General features: G+C 46.5%; 1 protein-coding gene across 1 annotated transcript in view; it reads right to left on the reverse strand.

Annotated features, from left to right (window-relative positions):
• Positions 1-1,452: 1,452 nt before the first annotated feature.
• Positions 1,453-27,138, reverse strand: part of Myom2 (myomesin 2) — a 71,689-nt gene continuing 46,003 nt past the window's right edge. The window contains exons 20-38 of the mRNA XM_050137169.1: positions 26,099-26,225; positions 23,887-24,065; positions 21,898-22,012; positions 20,285-20,441; positions 20,097-20,203; positions 19,271-19,315; positions 18,745-18,881; positions 15,700-15,844; positions 15,541-15,600; positions 14,149-14,216; positions 11,359-11,472; positions 11,101-11,188; positions 10,296-10,334; positions 8,455-8,560; positions 5,910-6,073; positions 5,626-5,662; positions 4,225-4,247; positions 3,742-3,797; positions 1,453-2,207 (exon numbers count right to left, since the gene is read on the reverse strand). Of these exons, the coding sequence (XP_049993126.1) occupies positions 1,896-2,207; positions 3,742-3,797; positions 4,225-4,247; positions 5,626-5,662; positions 5,910-6,073; positions 8,455-8,560; positions 10,296-10,334; positions 11,101-11,188; positions 11,359-11,472; positions 14,149-14,216; positions 15,541-15,600; positions 15,700-15,844; positions 18,745-18,881; positions 19,271-19,315; positions 20,097-20,203; positions 20,285-20,441; positions 21,898-22,012; positions 23,887-24,065; positions 26,099-26,225 (2,079 nt within the window). The 3' untranslated portion in view covers positions 1,453-1,895. The remainder of the gene's footprint in view (positions 2,208-3,741; positions 3,798-4,224; positions 4,248-5,625; positions 5,663-5,909; positions 6,074-8,454; positions 8,561-10,295; positions 10,335-11,100; positions 11,189-11,358; positions 11,473-14,148; positions 14,217-15,540; positions 15,601-15,699; positions 15,845-18,744; positions 18,882-19,270; positions 19,316-20,096; positions 20,204-20,284; positions 20,442-21,897; positions 22,013-23,886; positions 24,066-26,098; positions 26,226-27,138) is intronic.

Consider the following 27,138-nt stretch of genomic DNA (forward strand, 5'->3'; position numbering starts at 1 on the left):
CCTGGTCAGTCGTTCTCATCAGCTTAGACCATGAAACCCAATAAGGACAAGTTCAACAGAACCACCATATGCAAGCTGACCATGCATGCTTCAGCATTGCCAGGACATAAATTTCAATGTCAAATTTCAGGAGTACAATATTGGGATGAAATGGGGGTGGGGGAATGGTCCCTGTCACAGGCATGCACAGCACACCCTCTACCTGACTGATATTTACCCTTGTGGACAACAAGCATTCTCCAGAAGATGGGAAGGACTCAGCCCTCAGCTTATCAATCCGTTCCTCCGTGGACATGGACATAAATACACCTTCAAGTCAAGAATCATTGGAATTATTTTAAAAGCTTCTATAAGCAACCTCTCCCAGTGATGAACCATCTCTGTCCTTTCTTGTCACAGACATCTGCTTGGTCATCATTAAGGTTCATGTGCACTCTATGAAATTTAATTTCTGAATCTATTTGCAGTTTTTAATTTTCTAGGTCATTAACATTCATGTGCGGACTCTCTTGGGTTAAAACATCTCCTAGAGAAGAGTCTGTGTTTGCTGTAAGGGGCCCCTTTGTTCTGAGAACTTGGTCCTGGGATGTCTTGTGCCAATACTGGTCCTCTCCACAGAGAGTTTCTGAACATGGTTAACCACGGTAAGGAGACCCACCCTAAATATGGGAGGCACCATTCTTGTGTAGGCTGAGGTCCTAGAGTGATTGAAAACGGAATGAGTTGAGCATCAGGATTCATTCATCTTTCTGCTTCCTGGCTGTGCACACACTGAGACCAGATCCCTCAGACTCCTAAAGCCATCCCTTCTCCATAGCAGATTGTACCCTGGAGCTGTGAGCCGAAATGAACCCTCTCTTCCTGGTGTTACTCTGGTCAAGTATTTGGTTCTAGCAACAATAAAAGCAACTAATACAGATTTTAATGACCCAAAGAGATAAAATGTACTTAACCCTGAAAGCTCTATACTACAAAGCAACTATGATACTGGCAGGTGAAGACTTTTATAGCAGAAAACTTGGGCCTCTTGTACAGGAAGCCTGTATTCACCCTGTGCAGTTTTCAACTTCACCCAAGCAGGCCCGCACTCAGCCAGGCTTTAGTTTTCCCTCGGAGAATACGGCAATGCTCTTTCCAATGAGGGGATCCTTCCCCTGGGAATCCCTGCCTGATTAGTTAGTATCCTAGAGCAGAGCGATGCCAGACACCAAAATTTTGCTTTCCTTTACAAAACTCTAAATCGACGGTCTGAGAACCTGTTGGAATGCACATCTCTGGAGTCTTCACTGAGGGTCCCTCTCTGCGCCTGTATAAATGGATGGAGCTGCAGGAGAGTCATAGTCCACATGCCACAGGAGCGTGAAAGCCGGAGAAACTTACTGAGCCAAGATAGGAACACGTAGGTAGGTAGGATGGTACAGAAACCACAGCAAAAACGCCTTTTTATTTTTATTTTATTAGCCTAAAGCAAGAGGAAAAAAGGCAACCAAGTAACATGCTCAGAGCCTCCGAAGGGTTTCCAGAGATGTGTCCTGCAGGCCCCACCATCCCCTCAGGATGGCAATGGCTGCCCAGACCACATGCTAGAAACATCTGAGCATCACCCCACATGGCCTTGACCCTGGACTTGTCAGCCACTCTCTCTCAGCTCACTCTCCACTGCCCTCTACTCTTGGAATCACCCAAGACTGTCAGCCTTGTAGAAACACCGCCTTTCCCTTCGCACATAAAACTGTCATCACAGAGTGCAAAGATCAAATGCCTGGCGTACAATCAATCACCCATCATGCCACATGTGCTATCGCTCAGAACCCCCATCCCCCGCAGCGCGTACAACATCCTAAGACTGCCAACTGTCCCTGCCGTCGCTCCAGCCCAGGGCACACCGGATCTCCTTACTCAGAGGAGGTGGAGGCTGGGATGAGCTTGGGTTTGGCCTGCTGGGGAGGTGAGATATCGGGGATCTTTTCCCCGTGTTTGTACACGCTGACCGTGACATCGATCTTCTCGCCTCCGTATTTGTTCTTCACGTTGATGCTGTACTTGCCCGAGTCCTCGGCCGTCACCCCCTGAATGGTCAGGCTGACGTACTTGGACTGTTCCACCTTCACGGAGAAGTGCTCGCTTAGCTCAATGTCCTTGTCGTTCTTAAACCAGACCACTTCAGGGTCAGGGTTCCCAAACACTGTGCAGGTCAGGTTCAAGGTCTTTGGAGGAAAGACGGGGTGAAGAAAGTCAGTTAGAACAGGAGTGGGAGACTGGGTGAGGGGATGATCAAGACACGCCACACGCATGTATGGAATTTCCCAGTACTAATCTAAAGAGGACTAAGAAGGCCATGTTCCTCTCCGAAGGTGGACGCTCAGTCGTGCCTACTGGCACCTGCTGATCATTTATTATCAACCACCCTTCATAGACACAGGCTCCAAAGGGAGGTGGGGGCAGAGGAGCCCTGTGCTATGGGAGGCGGGGCCTGAGGAAAACCTGTGAAATGGTTCTACTTGTTCCAAGTTCTAATCTGAGTCAGAGAGGGAGGGATATAAACTTGGAAAATGGATTAGCACTATTATCATTCCGCTGACCCTGTTTGTAAGTTCCTTAAGTGTGTTTGTTTTTATTCTTATTTCTGTGCATTCCTGCACATCTGTGTATGCAGATGTACCTGTAAGCATAGCTGCTTGTGGAGGGCAGAATAAGGTGTCAGGTCCCCTGGGAACTGAAGGTATCAGAAGTTGTGAGGCACCCAGGGTGGATTCTGGGTGCTGAACCCCAACTTTCTCTCTAAGAGAAGTACTGGCTCTTACTTCCTTTACATTTAGACTTAGGGGGTCTGTCTCCCCAGTTCTTCTAGAAAGTCCAGAGAATATAGTGTCTACACCTCCAAACCCAGATGCAGCAACTCCACACTTGCCTGGGCTCAGCCCCCTTGCAGCCTGTGACTGCTAATTTCACAATCACATCTTTTGTGATGTCACCATCGCTCCATCTCAGGGGCTTTCATCCCATGCTTTCGCTGACTGCTAAAAGGAGGTCTATAAATTTTGCATTTAGGCCTAATAAAGCCCTTTCAAGTACCTATGTCCCTGTGACATTGAGCTAGAATCGCGCAGCAGAAGTGCCAATTAGATATCAATAACTCCACTGATGGGAGACAAATTAAAACTTCAATTATAGATTCCAGAGTGACCTTGGAAATTGGAGCAGGGTTTTTCCCTCCCTTTACTATTAAAGAAGCTGTGACTGTTTGTCTTCAAAGTGGTAGCTCGCAGTTTCACCCCAGATGGGGGAGCTGGCCCACCACCTCCTTCAGAGAAGCCCCTGAGCCAGGTGATATCAGAACCCGTGGACCCCAAGGTCCCCTTGTACCAAGTCTGTGAGTCACGCAACCTGCCTGGTGTTTGAGTACTCGCAACGCTGGCTTTTGTCGTTGTTGCTGTTTTTATTTTTCTCCATACTGAGGGTGAAGCCCAATGACTTACACACACTAATCACACCCTCTACCACTGAAGTGCACCCCAGTCATGACTGTTCAGCTATCCCACCTCTCTGTTTGCAGAAGTCCTCCGGGGTTCAGGACAGGGTTGAGAGCACAATGGCAGTTAGCTCTGAGTGCCCGGCAGGCTGCCTGGGGGATGATTCCAGCTCTCAGGCTCCCCTGTGTCCTCCCCCCAAGATGACAGCTGAGTTCTACCCTGCCTCACCACACTCATCCCGGCCGTGTCCCCAACTGCCTGCTCTCACCTTGCCTTCCATTATGGTCACCACGTCAGGTAAGCCACCAATCACCTTGCCACGATCTATAATAAAAAAGAGCCAGGTTGAGGAGACACTGTCAGGGAGGCCTGAGGCTGACACCAAGTGATGCCAACGTGGAAACAGGGCAGGGCAAGCGTAACCTCAGCGGAGGACACACAGAAAGTTATGGTTTGGGTGGAGAAAGCTACCGCAGGGGCTGTGGGCAAGGACTAGCTGGCTCTGCAGGTTGGGGGGCAAGTGGTGCCAAGGAAATAGGAATGAGAGACAACTGAACCTGGTAGCTCACATCAAAGACTGCACCTAGAGCTACACCTCATGAGGGAGAGAGTCTTGGTATCTGGGCCACTTGGTAGCAGGGTGCACTCAACCTGGGGCAGGCAAGTTTGCCGTTCTGATCCAGTAACTCAACCATGTGAAATGTGCACCTCCCCACCCCCCCATCCTCATTTGCAGCCCACAAGTACTCACTCTTCTCCGCAAAGGCAGCTGCCCTGGAAACCACAAGAGGGAGAGAGAAGGGTATAAGAAAAGCTACCAACCAAAGTCTACCAAAGCACGGGAGACGTTTGCTCACAGCAAAAGCAAATAAAGAAGGCAGGCCTAATGATACGTAGCGGTACAGGCATTCCCATTGGTCCCACAGAGGAACGAACGCCAAGGATACAAAAATCTACAGATGTGCAAGTCCCCGAGATGAAAAGGCGTTGTTTATGTTTACATGCAAAAAAAGTTTACATGCAACATATACTCATCCTCCCAGGTCTTGTCAATCATCTCTAGTCACTTACGATACCCAGCGGAGTAAATACTGTGTGCAGAGTTCCTACACGGTTATTACTTAGGGAATGACAACAAGAAATATGCCTGCAGGGATACGCTGCCCTTGCAATGTTTTTTGTTTGTTTGTTTGTTTTGTTTTGTTTTTTTTTTTTTAACTGTGGTTGGATCTGAGGGTGCAAAACCTATACCCAGGCAGAGGGATCGTGCTCTGGTCATTTGGAGTTGGGGAGCATGCTAAAACGAAAGGGAAGGTTAGCATGCAGACTCTCATGGTTTTACACCAAATCCACCAGACTGCATTAGAGACTTTTAGGTGTTTGTGTGTCTGCGCCTGTGTGTGCTGTTGGAACAGGAGTGAATGTGTGTGAGTGTGGAGGCCAAAGGTCGATATCAAGTACCTTCCTCGGTTGTTTCCCACCATATTCATTTTGAGGCGTGATCTCTCTCTCTCTCTCTCTCTCTCTCTCTCTCTCTCTCTCTCTCTCTTACTAATTTGGCTAGACTGGCTGCCCTGGAACCCTAGGGATGTTCCTGTCTCTACCTCCCAGTGGTTGGATTACAGGTGTGCCCTTCTGTTTTTCAAACATGGGTTCTAACGACCCACCTGACTGACTAAGCCATCTCCTGGACACTCGGCATCTTGTTAAATTGTCAATTTCTGATTTATCAGACTTGTCATATATCCTCTCACCAAAGGCTTCCTAGATAACTTAGTAGGAGCCAATGGCTGTCTTCCGCTCTAACATCCTAAGCCTCAGACACTCATTTGAAAACCTGAAGCATTCTTTAACAAGCTCTGCATCACATGTCACCCGGATTATGACAATTTGAGAAATCCATCACTTTAACCATTTAAAGTAATCCAGGGTTCGGCTGGCCCTAGGAAGTTAATACACAATGCATTTCTAGTGTAGGAAAATGGTTGCCCTGCTACAGATTGAGTTTCTCCCGTTGCTATTTTCATCCCAGGAAGAGAGCATTCTTGGAATCAGCAAGGCATTTTTGGATGACCCTGAATGTAGCCAGAATGGACCCAAGCGAGAGCCCCGCCCCCAACCAGAAATGATGCCAACAAGCTGTGGGTCTTACTTGAGCTGCTGGAACTCGGCAAAGGCTTCATCAAAAGCTGCAAGGAAACATTGTATACGTCAGTCACGGTCTCACGTGTTTAACTCTCATCAGCGCAGGCGCTCTACTAGCTAGCTGACGAGATGGAAACTGAGGGGTAATCAAACTAATAAATTGATTTTTCTTAAGTCGTTTCCTCTAGGTGAAAGTCATGACGTCAGTGGATTACGTAAGGCTCCCTTTTCTTTTCAGCATCTGCATGGGCTGTTCACAGGAATGTGACGAGTAACAGGGAACTCTCATACCTTGTCCCGAGAGGTCCAGTGAGCGTTGGTGGTTGTCTTTGCCATCGAAAATCTCGAAAGTGTATTTCCCCTTGTCCTTCTCCGTGGGCTCGCAGATCTGCAGCCACGCCATCTCCTCACTTCCTCCAATCCGCATGTGCTCACTGGATGAGATCTTAGCCTCTCTACAGTACAACATGGGTGAGCTCAGTTAACCTCGAGATCTCATGCTCACACCTGTGAGGGGACGCTAGCATGTCTTAGTGTGCCCGGCCTGGTCTGCTCGCTTACATCTGGCTGGGGACTGTTTACTCACTTGCTCATGCCAATGGTGTAGTAGGTTTGGGTTTTGTTTTTTTTTTTTTTTTTCTGACTGTTTTAAACTTAAGTACATTAATAACTCAGGCCTGAAAACTCCTAAAGCCAAATGATTACTACTTAAAGGACTTCAGAATACTTGATTTAATATGGCCATTCGTAAGAATATTAAGCATGGAACATATGACCTGACACAGCATTTCTGTGTCTAGGTGCATGTTCAAAATAGCTGAAAGCGGGGACATGGACACTTCGACACTCACATCTGCAGAAACATTAATCACAATGGGCAGTGTGGACAGCCACATGGGCCCTGACATGCAAATAGACAATTAAAATGCGGCTTATCCACGGGATGGTATACTACCTACTAGTATATTATTTAAAAGAAGGGAACTGATACACGCTACAACATACATAAATTCTGAGGACAGTATGCTGCATTTAAAAAGCTGGTCACGGGAGGACAAGCATGTGTCTGTAATTGCCAGAGTTGCCGCACTCAACAGAGAGTAGAGTAAAGCTAGCATACAAGGGGGACAGCATTCCATTGTACAAGGTGAAGGCTTTGGAGATGGTGGCAGAGATGGGTGCCCCCCAGCATGCTTTCACTGCACCCTTACAGTAGACGAATAATAAATTTTATGGTTAATGTATTCTATCCCAGCTTTGGAAGTGTAAGTAAGACTAAAGCATCCAATAACGTTGCTGTCTTCCAAATCAACAGTGTTACACTACACTCACCCATTATCAAGTCAACCTGCTTGGTGTACCTAGTTGTCAGAGGGAGAGAGCATTCACCACACCTAGGGACTTGCAACCTGCTTCAAGTGCTGTGTGAGCCACTGGCCACGGTCCCTAAATACACAATGACTCCTGTATCCTGTTCACTCTTCCTCTGTCACGTGCTACTCAATGTGGGCCTTAAATCTGGAGATGTCATTTTCTTTGTCTCTAAAACTCAAATACACTGTAAACATAGAGAGCCCTGTCAAGGTCACGGCAGCTGGTAGCCCTACCCAGAGTGGGAGAGAATCCATGGGAAGCCTTCACCTCAACACCACTCCCACCCTCTCTAAGAATTCTAAAAGGTAAGATGTAGAAAACAGAAAGCATCTCATTCTTGCAGGTAATTGGAACCCACCTGGATTAAGGGAAGTTGTTAGTCAATTGAAACTATGACAGCAAAGACTCCCAAGCTGGGGGAACACATACAGCCTGAGGTAAAAGTTTGCTAGCTTTGCTTTTCCTATGATGACAGCAAGACATCCCTGGAGTGGCTGGGATTCCTCGACATCTGAAGGGGTCAAGCCTCAGACTGTTGAACTTTACCATGTCTACACAGTACATTAATTTCACCCTCCAGCAAGAAAACAAGGTCCTTTTTCCAAAGAACATTTCTGTTTGTGCTGGATAAATTTCCAGCCTTTTATTTAAAGTGGCATTTTCTGCATTAGTTGATGTATGACTTGGCATTTTTTAAAAGCAATGAACAATTTTCCATGCCTAATTCTGCATTCTGTGGATTTCTCATTAGGGTCTGTGGATCAAATGTCACCAACTGACACAGGTTCCTACTGTACCCTGGGTTCCCTGTCTTCTTACACATGTCTAATGAGAAAGCCACTAGTTGAAAGGTTGGATACTGCAGAATAATCCTTTTTGTACACTGTGAAGAACTGTTACTCAGATTGCCTTAATAAAGAAGCTGGCCAATAGTTGAACAGGATAAAGTAGGCAGGAGAGCCAAACTGAGAATGTTGGGAAGGAGACAGGCACAGACACAGAGTGAGCAGGAGATAAACATGCTATGCTAATAAAGGTACTGCCATGTGACAGAGCATAAATAAGGAATATGGGTTAACTTAAAATAAAAGTTAGTTAGTAATAAGCCCGAGCTATTGGCCAAACATTTATAATTAATATAAGCCTCGGTATGTCTATTTGAGAGCAGCTGTGGGACAGGAAAACTCTGCCTACAGTTGGACCTTGGACTCTAAACACTGGTCCCTTGTTGCTCTTCTCACTACCAGGAGAATGTGTTCTGAGCACAGGTGCCATTGGTAACCACCGTGGACACCTTCTGACACTCCTTTTCTTTCTCCTTTGCCCAGACTCACTGCCTCATGGCCCACCCAGCCAAATCTTGGCACAATAACTGAGAACAGGGTCATGACCTGTGGTTTGCCAAGAGTACCACATTGAGCCACGAGCTGCTGCGGTCATGGACAGAAGCTCTCATACTCACTTGTGATACCAGCTGACCTTCATTTCCTCTGTGAAATACTTCATGAAGCACTGAAGTCTGATGCCCTCTGGGGTGCAGAGAACCTTCAGTGGTGAGGCAGAGGCTCCTGCAGATAACAATATCAGATCTCAGAGAAGTAGACAGAACAGGCCCATGGCCCAACGGTAAGATGCATCCGTCCACAGTATCGGCACATCACTCCTCAAATTGATACTCATTCCTGTCATAACCACAGAGGCTCCTCCCTCCCTCCAATGTCACGTGCTTTCATCTGAGAAGTACACTTGCCCTGCCAGAGCACTGTGAAAAGCTCTTTGCTTATGACCAAAGACACATGAAGCTTTTCAAACGTAATCCACACCTGGCCCTTAGCACTTTGGCTTGCCTGAAAGAATCAATCTTGGTGACAATGGCTATGAAACCTGCTATATTAATTGACCCAAGTCTGAAGAGATACAGAAAACCCATAAAGGAGGGAGGAGGGCAAATCAGCAGAAGCCAGAGTGGGAAGACACAGCCACAACCTTCCTTCCTGGAGACACCTGCACCTCACTCCTCTCCACCTGAAATGTCACAGAGATGCCAGGGGATCTAGTCACATGGAGACCTCTGTGCTTGCTCTCCATCCGCCCCTAACTCCCCATAAAAGATGCCTGCGTCCACCTTGGTTGATGGAGTGAACTGGGAGTTCCGGAAGCATCCTGTGAGGCCATTCTGTTGCACTCATCGCTTCTCCACATGTGACCAACCTGTCACTGGCAGGTGGCCCTCCGGCACGTTATGAGATAGTTAATACAAACCAGCCCTGCAGAGTGTGAGGGCAAAGCCATTTTTCAAGTGACTTGATTCACCTTACAAGCAGCTTGCACACCCATGGGTTAGTGTTTGACTCATTGAAAGCCATTCCAAGGGAACCTCATTTTAAAATGTAGCCAGGTCCCTTTCACTAAACAAAAGCAAAAAGGTCTACCTCACAGGAGTGCTTGCAAAAGCATTAAAGGTATGCAAACAGTGGTTTTCAAGAGAATTCTGGGAAAGCATAGGACTTTGCAATTGCGGTAAAGAGGATATGGGTTCTGGTGAGTCCTGACTCAGCTAGCTGGTCATCTACCTGCCCACGCAGATTTTGGTTACGTGATCAGAAAATTTAACCTGGGTATTCTCCAGCTGATGTGTCTAATCTTTTGACATTATAACATGGTGTTGTCAGTCACAAAATTCACACTGGAGAGCCTCACAACAGAGCGGCAGGGAAGGAAATTCCAGAAGGTCTCATAATGTCACAGGTAGGTATTTGATTCTGTGTCGGGCCACTTGTGTAGCTATCCTTGACTTTGTCCAGTCACACGTGGCCAGCGGGTCACAGGTTGGGCATGCCTTCAAATCTAGAGAGTCTGGAGTAACGGGTCACTAACGGTTACCATGCAAGCTACTCTTTGCTCATTTATAAGTGGTGTTTTTGCTTTTCCAGTTTCCAAACAAAGGCAAGTGGCTCAATATACAGACTATGAAGTCTAAGTGTTCAATATCCACTACTGACTATTCTGTGTTTGAAGAAAGGCTAATAGCACTTTTGAACAATACCATTGCCCAGGTTGGGCAAGGGCAAATTGACAGTGGTGAATTGTGGGCAGTGGCAGCAGGGCCTTCTGAAGCTGAACACAGGCTCCAGTAATCACCCTGCAGAGCTAGGACGGAGCATGACGGAGCAGGCAGGTCACCAGCCAAGGCCAGGCAGGGGCACACCCAGCCATCAGTGTCCTCTGGGATGTGAGTGCTAAGCCCAGGAAACAGAGATGCTTCAGCCAGCCAGACTTGCAACCTCGGGGACTCTTACTTACCACACACACGACTCATTGCCAGGATCATGTCCTCGTAGACTGGAAGAGAGAGAGGCGATGGCACCATCATTGGTCGTGACTTTAACAGAAAGCAGCGTTTTCCGTGTCTAATTAAACTGACACAGGAAACTGTGATCCTCATTTGAAAAATGAAACACTAAAATGGTAATATTTGTCCATAAAAGGCTTATGTGCACCATAAATCCTTCTAACCTATTCGCTTTTTAAACACGGGACAAGAACATTTTGTTCGACATAAATCCAACTGTACATGGAATTGAGTAACGTCCTAAGAGCTTCAATCATCTTTACGGCATTTGTAAGGAATCAAACGCGGCTTCTGATGAGGGAGTGAGATGACATTTCATCTAAGCCCAAAGTGATATTGTGCGTTTTCTCTAACACTGTGAAGAAACGCTTAATGCAGACAAAGGACAATCTGGTTTCCTTACCCAGCGTCACTGAAGTGGGAAATGCACACAGTTCAGATTGTGCATGAGGGTGCTTCTATAGCACGGGCCATTCCGTGGACAGCATGGAGCTCTGTCAGCTCAGGGTGTGTGTGACCCCACCTCCCTGACACCCCTCATTCCAGGGACAAATGGAGTCTTGCTCAGCTGGTACATACAACAGCTGCAGGTACTCGTGAGTACTCTTCCACAGTGCTCCTCCCCCCGTCCCATGGACAGACTAGAGTCCTGGTCTGTGAAATACGCACACAGCTCAGGGTACGTGTGGACACAGCTCCACAACAACCCTCATCCAGAACACATTTCCTTGTAAGACAAAGAAAGCACCATCTTACCTTTGCCAGCTATTTCCAGGACAGAGACATCTTGACCTCTGTCATCTTTCAAGGTTGCTTTGTATTCCCCATGGTCCTTCTTAGACAACTAGGAAAAAAACCACATTCCATATTCATGCAAAATAAACACCATGAGACAAGATGTTGTCTTAGTCCATTTTCCTTGCAAAGCATGGGAAATCAGTGTGCAAACAGGGAGGCACAGCCAAGTTGACAAGCTACGGAGAGCGCTGTTTTGTTTCTCTGGCTGCAGCGTACCTTTGGTATAAGCAGCTCACAGACCCCCTTCTCCAGGTCTGGCATGGTCTCGGTTTCATAAAGAACATCATCCTTGAGCCATTTGAAAACCGTCTCCTTCTTGGTGTTTGCAACCTGCAAAACAGAAGTCATAAGTGAATCGCCATGGTTCAAGAGGAAAAAAAAAATCCTTCAGGGTTAGTCAACCCCAGACCTAAAGAAAACACCAGCTTTTACCCTCACCGGGCTCAGCGGGGGGACTCGTGGAAGAACTGGCACTTCTCCTATCAGCGAATGTATTTATCAATGGTCTTCTAAAAACAGTAAGCTCTCACAGCTGCCACCGACAGGACAGACAAAGTCAGTAGGTGTGAAAATCTCTCCTTTAGTAGGAGATATCGCTGATGGGGCCCAAGCAAACTGCTTTGATTCTTAAAATGTTCCTCGAGCTCTTTAGATCACGGGGTGCCTGCTCTTTGAAAGTGTGACATTGAGGCGCATGAACACAAAGGGATGGCACCAGGACAGAGAGCTTCCCTATGTGGGAATTCCTCACAGTCGAGCCTCTGGCTTAGAAGCTAAGGTTTGCAGGGTTCTGATGGAGAGGAACCACACTCACACTCACGTGGGTGACATGCTAGCCCGGGAAGACGATATTCTACTTTGTGTGGCAGGTGTTGGATGACATTGGATTCCAGGAGGCTGAGGAATCTGCATCCCCATCACCCCCACACAGGGAATGCCAGCAATGGAACATTATGTCATAGGATTGGCTCTAGAGACCAGGAAGGCCATGTGTTTGGAATTTTCTACAGCAGCTATATGCAGTGTTGTCGCCAGTGACATGAGAAAAATCACATACTGCAGGTACTTTTACCTACTTTAGTCCTGAGTTGAAAGACAGCCTTGTACAAAGAAGCCAATCACGTGTTCAAGGAATGCATGGGGACCATGCGGAAGTGCCCCACCCCAGCACAGAACATGACAGAACACACATCACAGGATAGTAACTTCCTGGTCTGCTCTGGCTGGATCTCTCTGCAATGCCAGCCTCTGCCATCCTTCCTTGTCTCTAGGCTTACTCTGCTCATCAGGGGGATAGTTGAACTCTGTGTGTGTGAAGCCAAAGACTTTCCAGTGCCCTTCAATCTGGTATCTAAACAGCCTCCATCCTGGTGCCATGTGGGTGGAGGGGTCTCACCCCGTAGCAGCCCCTGCATGTCATCTCTGGCCCTGCAATTCAATTCTGCCACGTTGGAACACTCAGGTGCCTCATGTGTGCATGGGTGTGCAAAGAGACATGAAGAAGCAAGTTCCTCAGACATTGCTCACATGGTTTGCACATACCCAACGGCCACTGCTCTCCCATCACACTGCTCTAGAGAATGACAAACTCCCAACACACTTTCTTCTTGTGATTGAGGTTTCTGTTAAATACTTCTTTTGTTTTCAAATGCTATTCTATAAAAGTGAAAGTATACCCTAATATATACTATTCCCTATGTATTTTGTCACATAAATAAATAAAGAAGTATCACCTGCCACAGTTATGACTAAATGAAAAGATATTCAGGAAGGTGGTTTGCAGCATTTATGGGGACATGAATGTGCAAACTGAATGCATGAGATTGCAAAATACTGATTTCAAGATTTATTTCTTTGTCCTAATACCTGTGTCTACTGGACTGTGCAGATCTGTGATTAGGGAACTTGACGTAATTTCAAATATTTGTGTGCAGTTACACAGCACTTGGATGCTATCAGCCCCCAAGAAGTGAACCTCACATTTTTGCCCCTAGTCCTTAGGATACAGGAAGACCAGGTTGTCCTGGTGCTGTGGTCAGAACCAGAACATCAGTCACCCTCCTCGTCCCTGAGCCTGACCTCTGACCTCCTGATGAGCTGAGCTTTATAATGCTCACTATAGAAATACATACCTATCCGTGCATGGTGATCATTGGAGAAAACTGATGTTTGTTTTTTTCAGTTTTTCTGTCCATGTACAAAAAAGCCCATTGTTCAGTAAAGGACTAGCATCTTGCCTCTGAATGCCAATACTTCAGGCTCCACCATCATACCCAACCCTTCTTACAACCCCACAGCCACCGCATTGCCCTCTTGATATAGCTCCATGGCTTCTTGTTGTATATAACACACATAGCATTGGCTCTGTCTTCTGACTGTGGTTAAAGATGACATTCAACTCCTGCTCGTGGTCTCACTCCCTGGACCTGGACTTGTTCTGACCCCTGAAGCCCCACCTTGCTGAAACAGCCTGCTTGTTTTCATCTTTCCTACTTGGGCTTTAAGTAATCTGTAAGTAGTTTAAGGACAAAAATAATGCACTATTATCATTTATCCCAACGCTTTCACAGTGACATATAAGGCAGGTACTCAATAAATTAGAGGTTTGTTGATAAAAATACAACTTAGAAATAGAGCTTATTTACTGAATTATTAACATAAAACATAAGTAGCCATTCCCCAAATATGACTTTTAGCCCCTGATGGTGTCATGTGGACAGCATGGCATACACATGTCTTCATGACACATATTCTCTTGGAGCCACTGTTAACGTTCTAAGTCCATGCCTTAGTAATCTACCTCCTTAAATCTTCTTTTGAAAGTCACAGCACTAATGCGCCATGAAGAAGGAAGGACAGGCACTTACCATCTACGTCTACAGGGTTCACTAGACCCTGAAGTCTCTTCGTGCACCTAAACCTCAGCCACCCATTTCACTCCCCACGGCTGCTCCCTAGCCAGCCTCCCCACAAGGAACACAAAGGGGAAATCACTGGGTCTCTCACCTTGCAGATAAGCCGAACTTCACATTCTTCTGTAACATCCCAGTGCAAATATTCAGCAAAATGAGGGCCTGGGGGGAAAGGAGGAAGTTCTAAAATAAGAATTTACATGTATAGACACCTACGGCTAAGGTAAATATTACATATACATATGTATATGTGTTTTAATATGTCTATGTTATATTTTGATATATAAACATAAAGGCTGGAGGGACCTGCTGTGACCTGTAAAGCCAAAGTATGGCTCATAGTCTCGAAGCCAGCTTGCCTAAGAGCTAAATCTCTCTTGAGCCCCCTGTTCCCAGTGGGAGGACACGGTCCCCTCCTTACTGTACATGGGGTCATTTGCTCTTTAGATATTTATATCCAGCTCCTCATAGTCTCTTTCCTGGGCTATGCCTCTGACTGAACACTGAGCAGCCCAGTGACAAAGTCTTTAAAGGAAGGGAATTAGCAGAGGTGAGAGGAAGACAAAGCAACGTGACCTCGCAGCTTTGTAGACGCTTGTTAGTTCAGATCAGGGATGGAGCTGTGTATGTCTTTCAACAATATCAATCATTTCTGCTGAAATAAGCATGAAGCATGCTGAAGTAAGCTATCTCCTGATAAGGCTATTTTCTCATTCAACACAGCAATGTTAACTAGGTTTGAGACTCATGTACTAATTCTTTTATATTAATACATTTCATAAGGCTAGAACTCAATTGGTGTCTTGTTTAAATAAGCTTGTGGAGGGCGCCAGTAGGAAGATACCTAGGAGGCACTGGTGGGAATAAATGGAGGACAGAAGGTGATATAATATTATTTCAATTAAATATATATATATATATATATATATATATATATATATATATATATCCTGTGGTAAAAGCAAAACCAAATAAGGAGTGGTCTGGACATTGTGATGGGGGTATCCAGAGAAGTCCGTCTGACATGGCCAGAGGGTTATACTGGGCTGAAAGAGGACGGGAACTTGGCTAACCTGAGATCCTACCACTTCTGTGTGAGGTCATCAACACGTGGCATGCAGAGGACTATGGAAAGAAAGGGGTTGGGAAGGATGAAACCTTCAAGCTGCAGGGGCCAGGGACTAGTCAGTCACTGATCCAGAGGTTAGTTAAGACACCCTGCCTCCTGATAAGGAGAGTCATAGGAAATTATGAACATATATCCAGGGTCAGCCAAGGTTAGAAGCAGGAAAGAATATAAGCAAGATACCCCTAAAGGGCTAAAGACAGAGGCGTCCCCTAATTTCCTTAGCTAAAATGATTGCTTAATGTTCGATCATCCCACGTGTCTTCAGAGTCAGCTGTGAGATGCAGGGTCTGTTGGAGACACGTTACAAAGTCAGGTCTGCACCTCGTGCTACTGCTGTGTGAGGGAGCCACCACCTACCTTGTTTCCTGAGGAATTCCTTCCTTTGAAACTCAGCCTCTTCAAGGACAGCTTTGAACGCTATTCAAGAAAAGTAGAGAGATGAAATATCTCTCGATTCAAAGGGATTTTCCTTCATCTATGCTTGGCGGGCATGTAGAAACGCTCCCCGGGGCATACCGTCTCCAATGAGCACCAATGAGGATTGATTCTTAGCCTTCCCGTCTTGAAGCTGCACAGTGTAGGTCCCTTCATTTTCTATAGTAAACCGATCCATGACCATCTCAATCACACCTGTCGATCTGTCGCATTTAATCCTGTGAGTCTGGAACCCAGAAAAAAAAAAAAAACACAGAGAATGACGTGATGAAACTGCTTCTCCACAATGAAGTTACACCTCAAGGTTGCTTGAATAAAAGTGTCCCCCAGTGGGCGCATATATTTAAATGCTTAATTACCAGGGAGTGAAACTGTTTGGGAAGGATTAGGAGGTGTGGCCTTGTTAGAGGAAGTGTTTCAAAAGCACACAGCAGGTGAGCCTCCTCTCTCTCTCTCTCTCTCTCTCTCTCTCTCTCTCTCTCTCTCCCTGCTCCATTTGGTTCAGGATATAAAGTTCTCAGCTTCTGTTCCAGTGCCACACCCATCTGCGTTCTGATCACTGACTAACCCTCTGAAACTTTACACAGACCCCCAGTTAAATGCTTTCCTTTATAAGAGTTGCTATGGTCATGGTGTCTCTACACAGCAACAGAAGACTAAGACACACCTGGGACCATTCTGAAGGAACTGGGAGGACACAAAGGAACTCAGAAAAAAAGTTATCAACTATACCTCCTGGTGAACCAAGAACCAAAAAGAAACCACTGTCCTCTGGGAAGGGAAGAGACAGGAAGTTCCCTAGTGCATAGCTATGAGCTTCTCAACCCCTGAACTGTAAACAGCCTCCTGGTTGTGACTGACTAAAGCCTGCCATATTCTCTAGGCTTTGATATCCAAAAAACATAAAAAAAACACTACTAAAAAATTCAAAGTTGCTTCCAAATATGCCAGCCACATGTTCCGTACTTGTACAAAGTCACTGGGTGTTTTCAAAGGGAGATAGAAGAAGAGACAGGTATATCTATGTTCTCAAGAAAGGCTGCAATAAAAGGGGCACCAGCCTGCCGATTAGTCTTGAGGTAGAGCCTTCTGGAACATGTTAATGACAGGAACTATGCGGAAGCACCGTGTCCTCATCCTGAAATGAGCTGCCACCATATCAGGATAGAAGTATAAGAGCCCAGCAAGTTGCCCCTGCCCTGGTCCTTGCATATCTGTCTAGTTTCAGATGAAGACATTTGAATTATCAAAAGCAGCTTTCATGTTGCTCAACAAATGGTCGGTATCTGTGTGACATCACCACCAGTTCACCATCCGTTCCCAGAAGTGCCGGAACCCACTCTAACTAGTTAAAAGATCCCAGGTATGAATTTCACCAGCCAGAAGCCTGAAGACACAGCAGGCTCTCCAGCTTCCTCGGCTCCCTCACCGCGGTATCTGAGAAGGCTTTAGGAAATAATTAGGCATCTTGATGCAGCAAGATGAAGTTCTGTGATTTTACGAGCCCCATAAATACAGGGTTTTATGTGACTTTCACAAAAACAGCATCGGTCTTCAAACGTGAACATCACCTGTGGGCTGCTAATTAAAGACGTGAAATGGCTCACTCCTACTCCAAAGGATTAGCTCTGGAGCAGCATCGTCGCTCTCTGTGGCAGGCAGGGAATGTTAATCAAAAGATGCTCAGCGAATAATGTGCAATCACTCCACATTCCACTTCTTTTCCTAGAAAACATCTCCCCTCACCTTGATCAGGCAGTACCATCCAATACACAGTGTGCATGCACTCGGCCGTTTACAGCCCACAAAATCCAACTGCCCTCTACTTTTTCTAAAAGCATGGCATGGCTCCTGTGGGACAGACTGACCTGATCACATGATTTAAAACACCACATGATCCTGACATCCCGAGATTTCTGTGCAATACACTTCATCTAGCCCTGTTTTGCCAATACCACCAAACATAAAGATCAGCCTTAGAGTAGGTAGCAAAGCTCATAGGAAGAAATTGGGCTGCCCACAAACATGGGTGGGCTCTCAGTTCCAGCTCCCAGTTGATAGGTGCGTGGTGAATACCGGAATGGGGAATTTAGGACTAGGTAGCTAAGCACCAAAGACATACACTGTGCATTTAGTGGAAAAAGGGACATACCAATAGATGATTCACTTAACTCACCCCTGAATAAAAGCGACACAATAAAAAATAGATTTGTGGGCTGGAGAGATGGCTCAGTGGTTAAGAGCCCTGGCTGCTCTTTCAGAGGTCATGAGTTCAATTCCCAGCAGCCACATGGTGGCTCACAACCATCTGTAATGAGATCTTGCGCCCTCTTCTGGCGTGTGGGCATACATGAGGCATTTATTGTGTTGTATACACAATAAATAAATAAATAAATAAATCTTAAAAAAAATAGATTTGTCCTATGGCTGGGTTCTCCAGCAATCTATAAAGGGTTAATATATCTACACATAGTTAATGATGTCTCAAGTGTTCCATAGCGCAAAATGAGGGCTGTAGTAATTTCAAGATTATTTTCACATAATCAAAAATATAGAAAGATGGCTCATTCAGTAAAGTTCCTGCCTCACAAGCATGAAGAACTGCATTTGGATCCCAGAACCCACATAAAAAGCTCAACATGGTAGCATGTGCCCAGAGATAGCAAAATTGGAGGCAGACAGATAGATCTCTGTAAGCTTGCAGGACATCTAGGCTGGCATATTTGATGAAATTCCAAACCAATGAAAGACCCTGTCTCAGACAAAAAGGGAAAGATGACTGAGGAAAAATACTCACATGTGCCACACATGCCCACACCTCAACCACTAACACAAGTGAATGCACACACACACACACACACACACACACACACACACACACACACACACAATAGAACAAAGGCCAAGTGCTCATTCAGTAAAGTACCAAACCAAGAATGACTCTCTGAGAACTGTGAGAACCTCAACCTTGAGCCATCTGGTCAACCTTATGAACTCCTGTTTCTGAAAGGGTGGGAACGAACTCTGAGAACCTTCCGAGTAAACTCAGATTTCTCTAAGCTTTAGCTCACTCCCAGACCAGCAAACCCAGCTCCCTCTGAGCCATAGCTCACTCCAAGAACTCACCTCACTGTCAGAGACTTCTCTGTCATTGATAAAGAACCGGAAGCTGGAATCTGGTGAAAGGTGCTCTGCCTGGAGCCAGAAGCGGACCTGACCCTTATCGAAAATCTCATAAGCTAATTCGGACTTCAGAGGAATTGCTACAGGAGGAAGAGAAATCGTAAGTCAGTGGTGAACAGATCGGCCTCAGATGGACAGCTGAAGACTGGAAGACAACACCAATCCCAGTTCCTAAACATTTCAAGGTGAGCCATGGAGTATTGCCCAGGATCATGGAAGCAAGACGTGAGAACCACGTGAAAAGCCTCCTGTTGAATGAGTTCCTTGAAGCTCTCTGGACATGGTCAGAGGCTGAGGGGTGACTCTGGGAGATGACCTCTGCCAGACAATTCGCTCGGACTAGGAACAGTCAGGCAAGTTTCCACAACATAAGCCCATATTTCTCCTAAGCAGATGAACATATGTCTAATGAAGGCCCTCCCTCCTCCTGGGTCTGCAGATGCCTGTATGAAACCAGGTGATTACTTACTGGGATTCTTTATCTCATTGCTCAAGGCCATCAAACGCTCAAGTTCTAAAAGGAAGAAAACAAACACTTCATCAGTTTTGACCCATACATTCAGAAGTCTAAGAACAACGTTATGGTGGTTTGGATTGTATTGGCCCCCATAGACTCGTGTGCTTGAAACCTTGGCCTATAGATATTGGCACTATAGGAGGTGTGGCCTTGTTGGAGTGGGTGTGGCCTGGTTAGAGAAAGTGTCACTGCAGACGGGGCTTTGCAATCTCATGTGTGCTCAAGCCATGCCCAATGAGACAGTTTACTTCCTATTGCCTGTAGAACAAGATGTAGAACTCTCAGCTCCTTCTCTGGTGCTGCTATGTCTGCCTGCATGCCACCATGCTTCTCACCATGATGACAATGGACTAAACCTCTGAACTGTAAGCCACCCCAATTAAATGTTTTCCTTTATAAGAGCTGCAGTGGTCAAGGAGTCTTCACAGCCGCAGAAACCCTAACTAAGACAAACATCAAGGCGAATTTTGCATCACTGAGTATATATTATAAACTGATTCCTCTGTGAACCATATTGAGGTGGAGGTGAACCAACGCTGCTACCCTGGGAGTGGGCCCCTTGGAAAGACTGAGTTCTGCTTGCCTGTGGGATACTTTCCAAGACAGAAAGAGGCAGTGAGAAGACCTGCATTTCCTAAATTTCTAAAGAGATTTTGGCTCATGAGCAAACCCCATGCCCAGCCTTCTTCCTGACCAAATGTGTTTTCTCTGTTTGAGAGCCAATCTCTGAAAGCATGACAAAGCTGGGAATGGCCAGCTTGTGTCAGGAGGACATTACCTTCCTCATCCAAAACAAAGCTGGAGGACACACCATCCGTGTCACTGACAGATACAGAATATGTCCCCACATCCACTTTATCTGGATTCTTAAAGTACAGCTTTGAACTGAAAGGAAAAGGAAAGGGGAGGGTTAGTCACCTCTGCCTGCGGAAGCCAAAGGTCCGCAGCCTCTGGCTGGCTACTTACTGATCACCCTCAGTCTGAACCTCGAACCGCTCCTCGTCGGCAATCTCTTCATAGGCCTTGCACCAGGTGAACTGGGAGGCGTCTGTCATTTCCTGGCAGTCAAATGCAAGATAGATGTTGCCCTCCTCATCCACACCAGCGCTGATCTCCTTGGTGCCTGTTAGGGATGGGAGGAAGGGAGGGATCCTCAGGAACACAGTGTCCTCCAGATTCCTTTTTCTAGAGTGCGGCTGGCAGTAGCCAGGCGGAAGCCTGTTTGAGATTGGTCGCATCATCAGTTTTACTTAATGTCAGTCCAAAATTGACCAGAGAGGCTCAGAAGAGCAAGCAGCCCTCAGGGAGCTGGATGACAAGGACAGCTGCTGGCTGAGCTGATGCTATTTGTGTCCTCAAACTTCTACTGGCTTCCTCTCCAACACTGCAGAAACCCTAAGACTGCCTCTCAGACTGACCCGTCACCCCCAGACCATAACCTGGACTGTCATGTTTACACTACTCCACAGCTCCCACACATTCTTCCTTCTCCACGTCGGTTATTCTGTTTGTTTGTTTGTTTTCTGGGGGAATGAGGGCTGCTGTCTGACACCAGATATTCAGAATACAACTCTTAGAAGCTAGTGCTGGGGGTAGAGAGATGGCTCAGCCATTAAGAGCATTTGCTGCTCTTTCAGAAGAACTGGTTCGATTCCCAGCACCCACTTAGCAGCGCACAACCATCTGTAACTCCAGTTCAAAGGGCTCTGATGCCGTCTAAGAAGGTCTCTGAGAGCACCAGTCACATTCATGGCAAAACACTCATACATATAAAATAAAAACAAATCTTTAGGGGGGGAGGAAGAGGAGGAGGAGGAAGAAGAGGACGTTGTATTAATGCTGATGGTGGGAGCAGTGGCGGTATTGGCAAAAGGAGTCAAAGCTGGTAAATGAAACTAAAGTCAGTGGTATCAATCCTGGGTTACCAGGAAGATGAAAAGGAGGGAAACCGAGACAGACGAGAGCAAGAGGCCCCAGGAGTAAAATATGGAGGTCTCAGCTCTTGGCTCCATTATCGCCTCCCTGAACCCAGGCACACAACCAACCTGAGTATCCTGGGAGCTGGTTTCAGCCCCAGAGACGCCTTTTTGCAAGATCACCTCAAAGGAGTCTGATGCAGCCAAGAAAGTGACCAATAGCTTTATAGGCATCTGACCTGACCCCAGCTGTTGTGCAAACAACGGTGGTCCCCCTTGGACACTGCCCGCTACTCCTAGAACAACTTCTCCACACCAGGCAGACAGCCATATGCTCAGGGGTTTGGAGCAGGTGCGGAGCCTGGATGTAGCCTACCTTCTGTCAATCAGGTTCTGCTTAAAGCATGTTTGGGGGACTTGTGGGTAAGAAAAGAAGAGTTCAGTGAGGAAGGGGTAAGCAGGTAGTGGGGTATATATAATCAAAATGAATTATACACATATATGAAGTTACCAAAGAACTTTTTAAAATTTAAAATGGTCGGTTACGTATTAAACATACCTCCACCCACACATACGCATACATACAGAGCACGAGTGTGCCCCTCAAGGTCCCTCTGTGGGGTGACATCTACTGCACTGAGCAATTGAGAGGTGGGGGCTCACCTGGCCGGGCCTCCACAAGCACGGGCTCCGACGTGTCTGACGGCTTCCCTGGTCCACTGGCATTCACTGCTCGAACTCTGAACACATAGGTCTTACCTTGCTGCAGGTCGCAGACCTGGAAATGACAGAAGAAACCCGTGCCAGGGCAGACAGCACCCAAGCTCACTGGTGGAAGGAGTAGGTTTGGGCTCATCGACATTCATGTATTCCTCTGAAAACTGAGGTGCAAGATCAAATGCTATGGACTAGGTAGGTTACAACCTGGTGGTGATGTTTAACATAGTTCTCCAGGACCAGATACGACTTAAAATGTGGTCTCTGGCTGTTAGAAATCATCCTTTAGACACGCCATAACTGAAACAGTCTCTTCTCACATGTATGCACACTCTCCATTCAAAGGAGATAGTTTTCTGCTGCGAGCCTGCTCGGCAGAGCATATTGCTGCCTGTGCCTCCATCACTGTACTTCAGTGTCTGGCACGAATGTCACCTTCCTTGCAAGAGGGTGCACAGGCGTCTGTCTGTCTAAACCACATCAAGAGAAGACCCCTGGGTCAAAAAGGTAGGCATCCAAGGATGTAGGCCAGGGACTTAAGACTCTGTCACACAGACTCAGAGACGAGAAAACTACAAGTGTAAGTATTTGGAAAATGAGGGTAAACTAACTTACATTCTGCCTGTGAGTGTGCTCCTGTGTATGTGTGAGTGTAGGTGTGCAGGTGTATATGCGTGTAAATGCATGTGGCAATGCAGGTGTGTATGTGTGCATATGTGTGTCACAGTGCTTGTGCCCATGTGTGGGATGGCGTGAATGTACATATGTGTATATATGTGGGCACAGTCATGCATCTGTGTGCATATGTGTACATGGGTGGGTGAGTTTAAGTTTGCATGTGTGTATACATGCATGCGTGTGTATACAGGTACACAAGTATGTGTTTATGTGTGCACATGTGTAACAGTGCAAGAATGGTACATGTGTGTTCAGATATGTGTGAGTGATGATGTGAAATTATGTGTACGAGTGTAAGTGAAAATATGTATATGTGTATATGTGTGCATACAAGTGCCTGTGTATGAGTGAATATATGCAGATGTATGTGTATGACAGTGCAGGTATGTGTATACGAGTTCATGTGTGTACTTGTGTATATGTGTGCATGTGTGAGAGTGTAGCTGTGCGTATATGCATGTGTGGGCTTCTGTGTGTGTATGTGCATGTGTGTACATGTGCATAAGAATGTGAAGGTGCCTATATCTGTATAATACAATGTGTACATGCAAGTGTACATACAAATGATGCAGATGTATATGTGTGCATGTTAGTACACCTGTATATGTACACGTGTAAGACCAAGGTGTGTGTATCCAGGCAGATGTGTGTGTGCATATATGCATGTCTGTCAGGTGAGTGCAGCTATGTATGTATACATACACATGTGTGAGCACAGGTGTGTGGATATGTGTGGATGAGTGTGTGTATGTGCATGCATGTCTGTGTCTGGGTTGTGATGCTTATCAAGTAGATAAGCAATTATTATTAGCAATAATTATTAAAGATAATTATTCAATAATTATTATTAAATAAATAATTGTTAAAGATAAGCAATTACGATTAGCAATTACAGGAATTAGGTAAAGCAAACGTTGGGCTTGAGGTCGAGGCACAGAGTTAGAAGCCATCTCCTTGCCTTGGTCGGAGAACGGACCTCATACAAGGGACGTGGTCCTATAATGGTGGCTGGGTAAGCTGCAACGTGGATCAGGGAAGAAACAGCAAATCCTCACAGCTTTCTGGCAGTGTTTGTGAGGCCAGCACCACCTCCTTAAGGTGCTTTGCTGCCCTCTGCTGGAGCTTCCTGCCCTTGCGCTCTAGACCCTGGCTGCGAAGTCCCCTACAATGGGGGTCTCCAGGGCATCTCTCGCCTAGAGACTTGGGGCCAGTTTGCTAGGGAATCAAAACCACGCATGTGAAAGGGGTGACAGTCACCTTTAAGTAGCGATTTGGAGTCGGTGCCTCGCTGGTGGTCTTCCACTCCCCCGAATCCTCTTCCTTAAAATCCACAAGATATCCAGAAACCGGACTGCTGCCCGAGTACACGGGGGCTTTCCACAGCATGACCAGAGAGGTGTCTCGGACCTCGCAGAAGGTCAGGTCATAGGCAGGGCCTGAAAAGTCACTAAATCTGAGCATAGCCAACTGAGCCAAACCTAATTATCGTCATCATCACGGCAGTGATCCTGCCACCCTCACCACTGCAGTGACCCTGCAGCCAGAACAGGGGTCTCCCATCCCTACCAATCATGTCACCCTATCTGTTGGGCGGGGGCCTCCCACCCCCACCACTATAGTGACCCTGCCACCCCCACCACTGCAGCCTTGGCAAGGGCTTCCCTCCACAGGCATAACATGTATCCTCTTCACATCCACATCTCACTCTCTCTAGAAGGTTCCTGATGCTGGGGCTGGAAGGAGAGTCCAGCCTCTATCCCTTCCATCAGGTACCTGGACAATCGTGAGTACGAACCAAGCAACGCACAGTGCATATCACTCTCTCTGGCCAGCACGTGGGCATCGGAGAGCCAATGCGCAGAAAGTGTTACCATCGCTGTGCTACAAACCTCCCAACATGCTAACACAGACCACGGTTCTCTTCAGGGTACCAGCAAGCCACAAGAGTCTGGGGCTGACTCCCCATTCCCAGAGGAGCTCTTAGAAGCAAGAGGGGAGACGATGTTACCCAGCTTCATCTTAATTAGATCTCAGTATACCCTGTGTGTGCTGTGAAAGCGGTTTCTATGAAGCCCTCAATAAGACTGGAGCTGGATCTGGTGGTGCAGACCTGCCATCCGGGTTATTCAGGGAGCTGAGGCAGGAGGATTAAAAGCTCAATGCCTGTCTTGGCTACAGAGTAAGTTCAAGCTAGCTTGGCAACTCAGTAAAATCCTCTCTCAAAATAAAAATAAAAGAGTAGTAGTGGGTACGAGTTATGAAAGACACTGTAGAGCTAATATGGTCCCCATTCTAACTCTCTCATAGACTTTTTTTTTATTTTGGTGGTAGACAAATGAATCAAAATGTATTCAATAGCAAAAGTGTAAAATCCAATGTGAAGCCCCACAACTTCTGAATGCCTATAGACTTTGTGTCTAGTTAATTTCAGTGTGTGGTTTCTTTTTCATATCTGAGTTTTTAATATAAAGTTGATTTTTAAAAGAAAAGAAAAGAAAAAGGCTGCCGATATAGCTCCATGACAGAGCATCGCCTAGCTGATAGGAAACCCTGGCCTTATTCCCGGGGAATGAAAAAGAGATAAGGGGCAGGGGAGGAGGAAAAGAGAAAGAGGAGAAGAGGGAGGAGAATTTCTGCAGAGCCATTTCTAAGGGGCCCAACTTAATTTAATGAAAATGAGGAAAGAAAGAGGAAGAGTGGTGTATATGGACATGGGAGAGAAAGAAGGAAGGAAGAGGAGAAGGAGGAAAGAGAGGGAAGAAAGAGAGAGGGAGGGAAGGGGGAGGAAGGGAGGAAGGATGAATGGATGGAAGTAAAGAGGAAGACAGGAAGGAAGGAAGGAAGGAAGGAAGGAAGGAAGGAAGGGAGGGAGGGGGGGAGGGAGGGAGGAAGGAAGGGAGGGGAAGAAGAAAAGAAAGGAAGGAGAGAAAGAGGAAAGGAGGTAGAACATGCAGTCAGGACTTCAACAAGTGTATTTCTTGGAGCTGGGGGCTCCTGATTCTCAATATCCTGGAGCACAGAGGCTAACACAGGAGTGGGGACCCTGGCAACCTTCTCTGCCTTGATTTGGGCTAGGCTCATGGCCCCCTTCCTGCCTGGGACCTTTTGCCCTTATCTCCTCTTGGCTCCTTAGGAACCGGTGTCCACAGCCACATTGGGATCATATGTCAGGGGCCAGCTGCACATTGCAGACTGTGGAACACTGTCTCTCCTCTGTGCCCTGATCTAGCGGCTCCTTCCATGCACCGCCACCCACTCCTTACTCAAAACCTCTTCCACGGCCATACTCAGTTGCATTGGTCCAGTCTCATGGCCACATGCAGCCCTTGCCATAATCCACATCATGTAATGACCACCTTCTCACTGTGGAAGCAGGTGACAACATCATAACACCCACAAGCCTGCTACTGGAGCCCCCTCTGACCAGACACGCTAATGGAGGGAAGCCTGCCGGGGAAGACCGTCTCACCAGGCTCTGGTGCCATCCAAGCCTCACACTTGAAGTGCTCACTGGGATCCGACGGCTGCCCGATCCCAGCCAGGTTGATGGCAGCGATTTTGAACTCATACAATGAGCCTTCCGTCAAGCCTTCCACCTGTATGGATTTTGTTTCGATTAATAAAAGAGCTCAATGCGGTGCTAACATGCATAGGGGCAAAGGAGGACCCATGAGGAGTTTGTAAAGAGAGAAGAAAGTGGAATGAACCATGCTGGAAAGTGAGACTAAGTCCTTTAAAGAGGCCACCTGCACCCAGTGTAGGTCTGTCAGGGGCACAGGCCCAATAAAGAGCCACTGGATGCTGAGGGAGAACTTGGCAAGGATCAATATTGTCACACCAAATTTGAGTTTAAGCCACACACATTTAAGTGCTGTAAATATAGTTTAAATGTTACAAAATCATATTATAAACTGTATCATAAAGCAAGGTTTTCTCTATGACAGGTATCAAGCAGCTAAGATCTCACCCCAAATTCTCATTTTCCTAATGTGTCTGTTGTGGTCAGTCCTTAGGTGTTGGTGATGAGGTGAACCCATTTATCACTGCTCAAAAGAGAAATCAAAGACTTCGACAGTTGAATTAGGGGTTTAACTCCAGACCTGTCACTCCTTCTGCATCTGGTGTGGCACACACTGGCACAGGAGATAGGAAACACGGGAATTTCTAGGAAAGGGTTGTGTGGTGGTTTGAAAGAAAATGGCTATATAATAGCCAAAGGGAGTGGCACTATTAGGAGGTGTTGTCTTGTTGGAGCAGGTAAGGTCTTGTTGGAGGAAGTGTGTCATTGTGGAGGCGGGCTTTGAGGTCTCATATATGCTCAAGCCACACCTAGTGACACAGATCACTTCCTGTTGCTTGTGAGTCAAGATGTAAGAACTCTCAGCTCCTTCTTTAGCACCATGTCCGCCTGCATGCTGCCTTTCTTCCCGCCATGACGTTAATGGACTAAACCTCTCAACTGTAAGTGAGCCATGATAATAACGTATTTTCCTTTATAAGAGTTGCCGT

This window comes from Alexandromys fortis, unplaced genomic scaffold, assembly GCF_014885135.2.
Source record: "Alexandromys fortis isolate MF-2015 unplaced genomic scaffold, M_Fortis_MF-2015_v1.1 scaffold_3, whole genome shotgun sequence".
Lineage (NCBI taxonomy): Eukaryota > Metazoa > Chordata > Mammalia > Rodentia > Cricetidae > Alexandromys > Alexandromys fortis.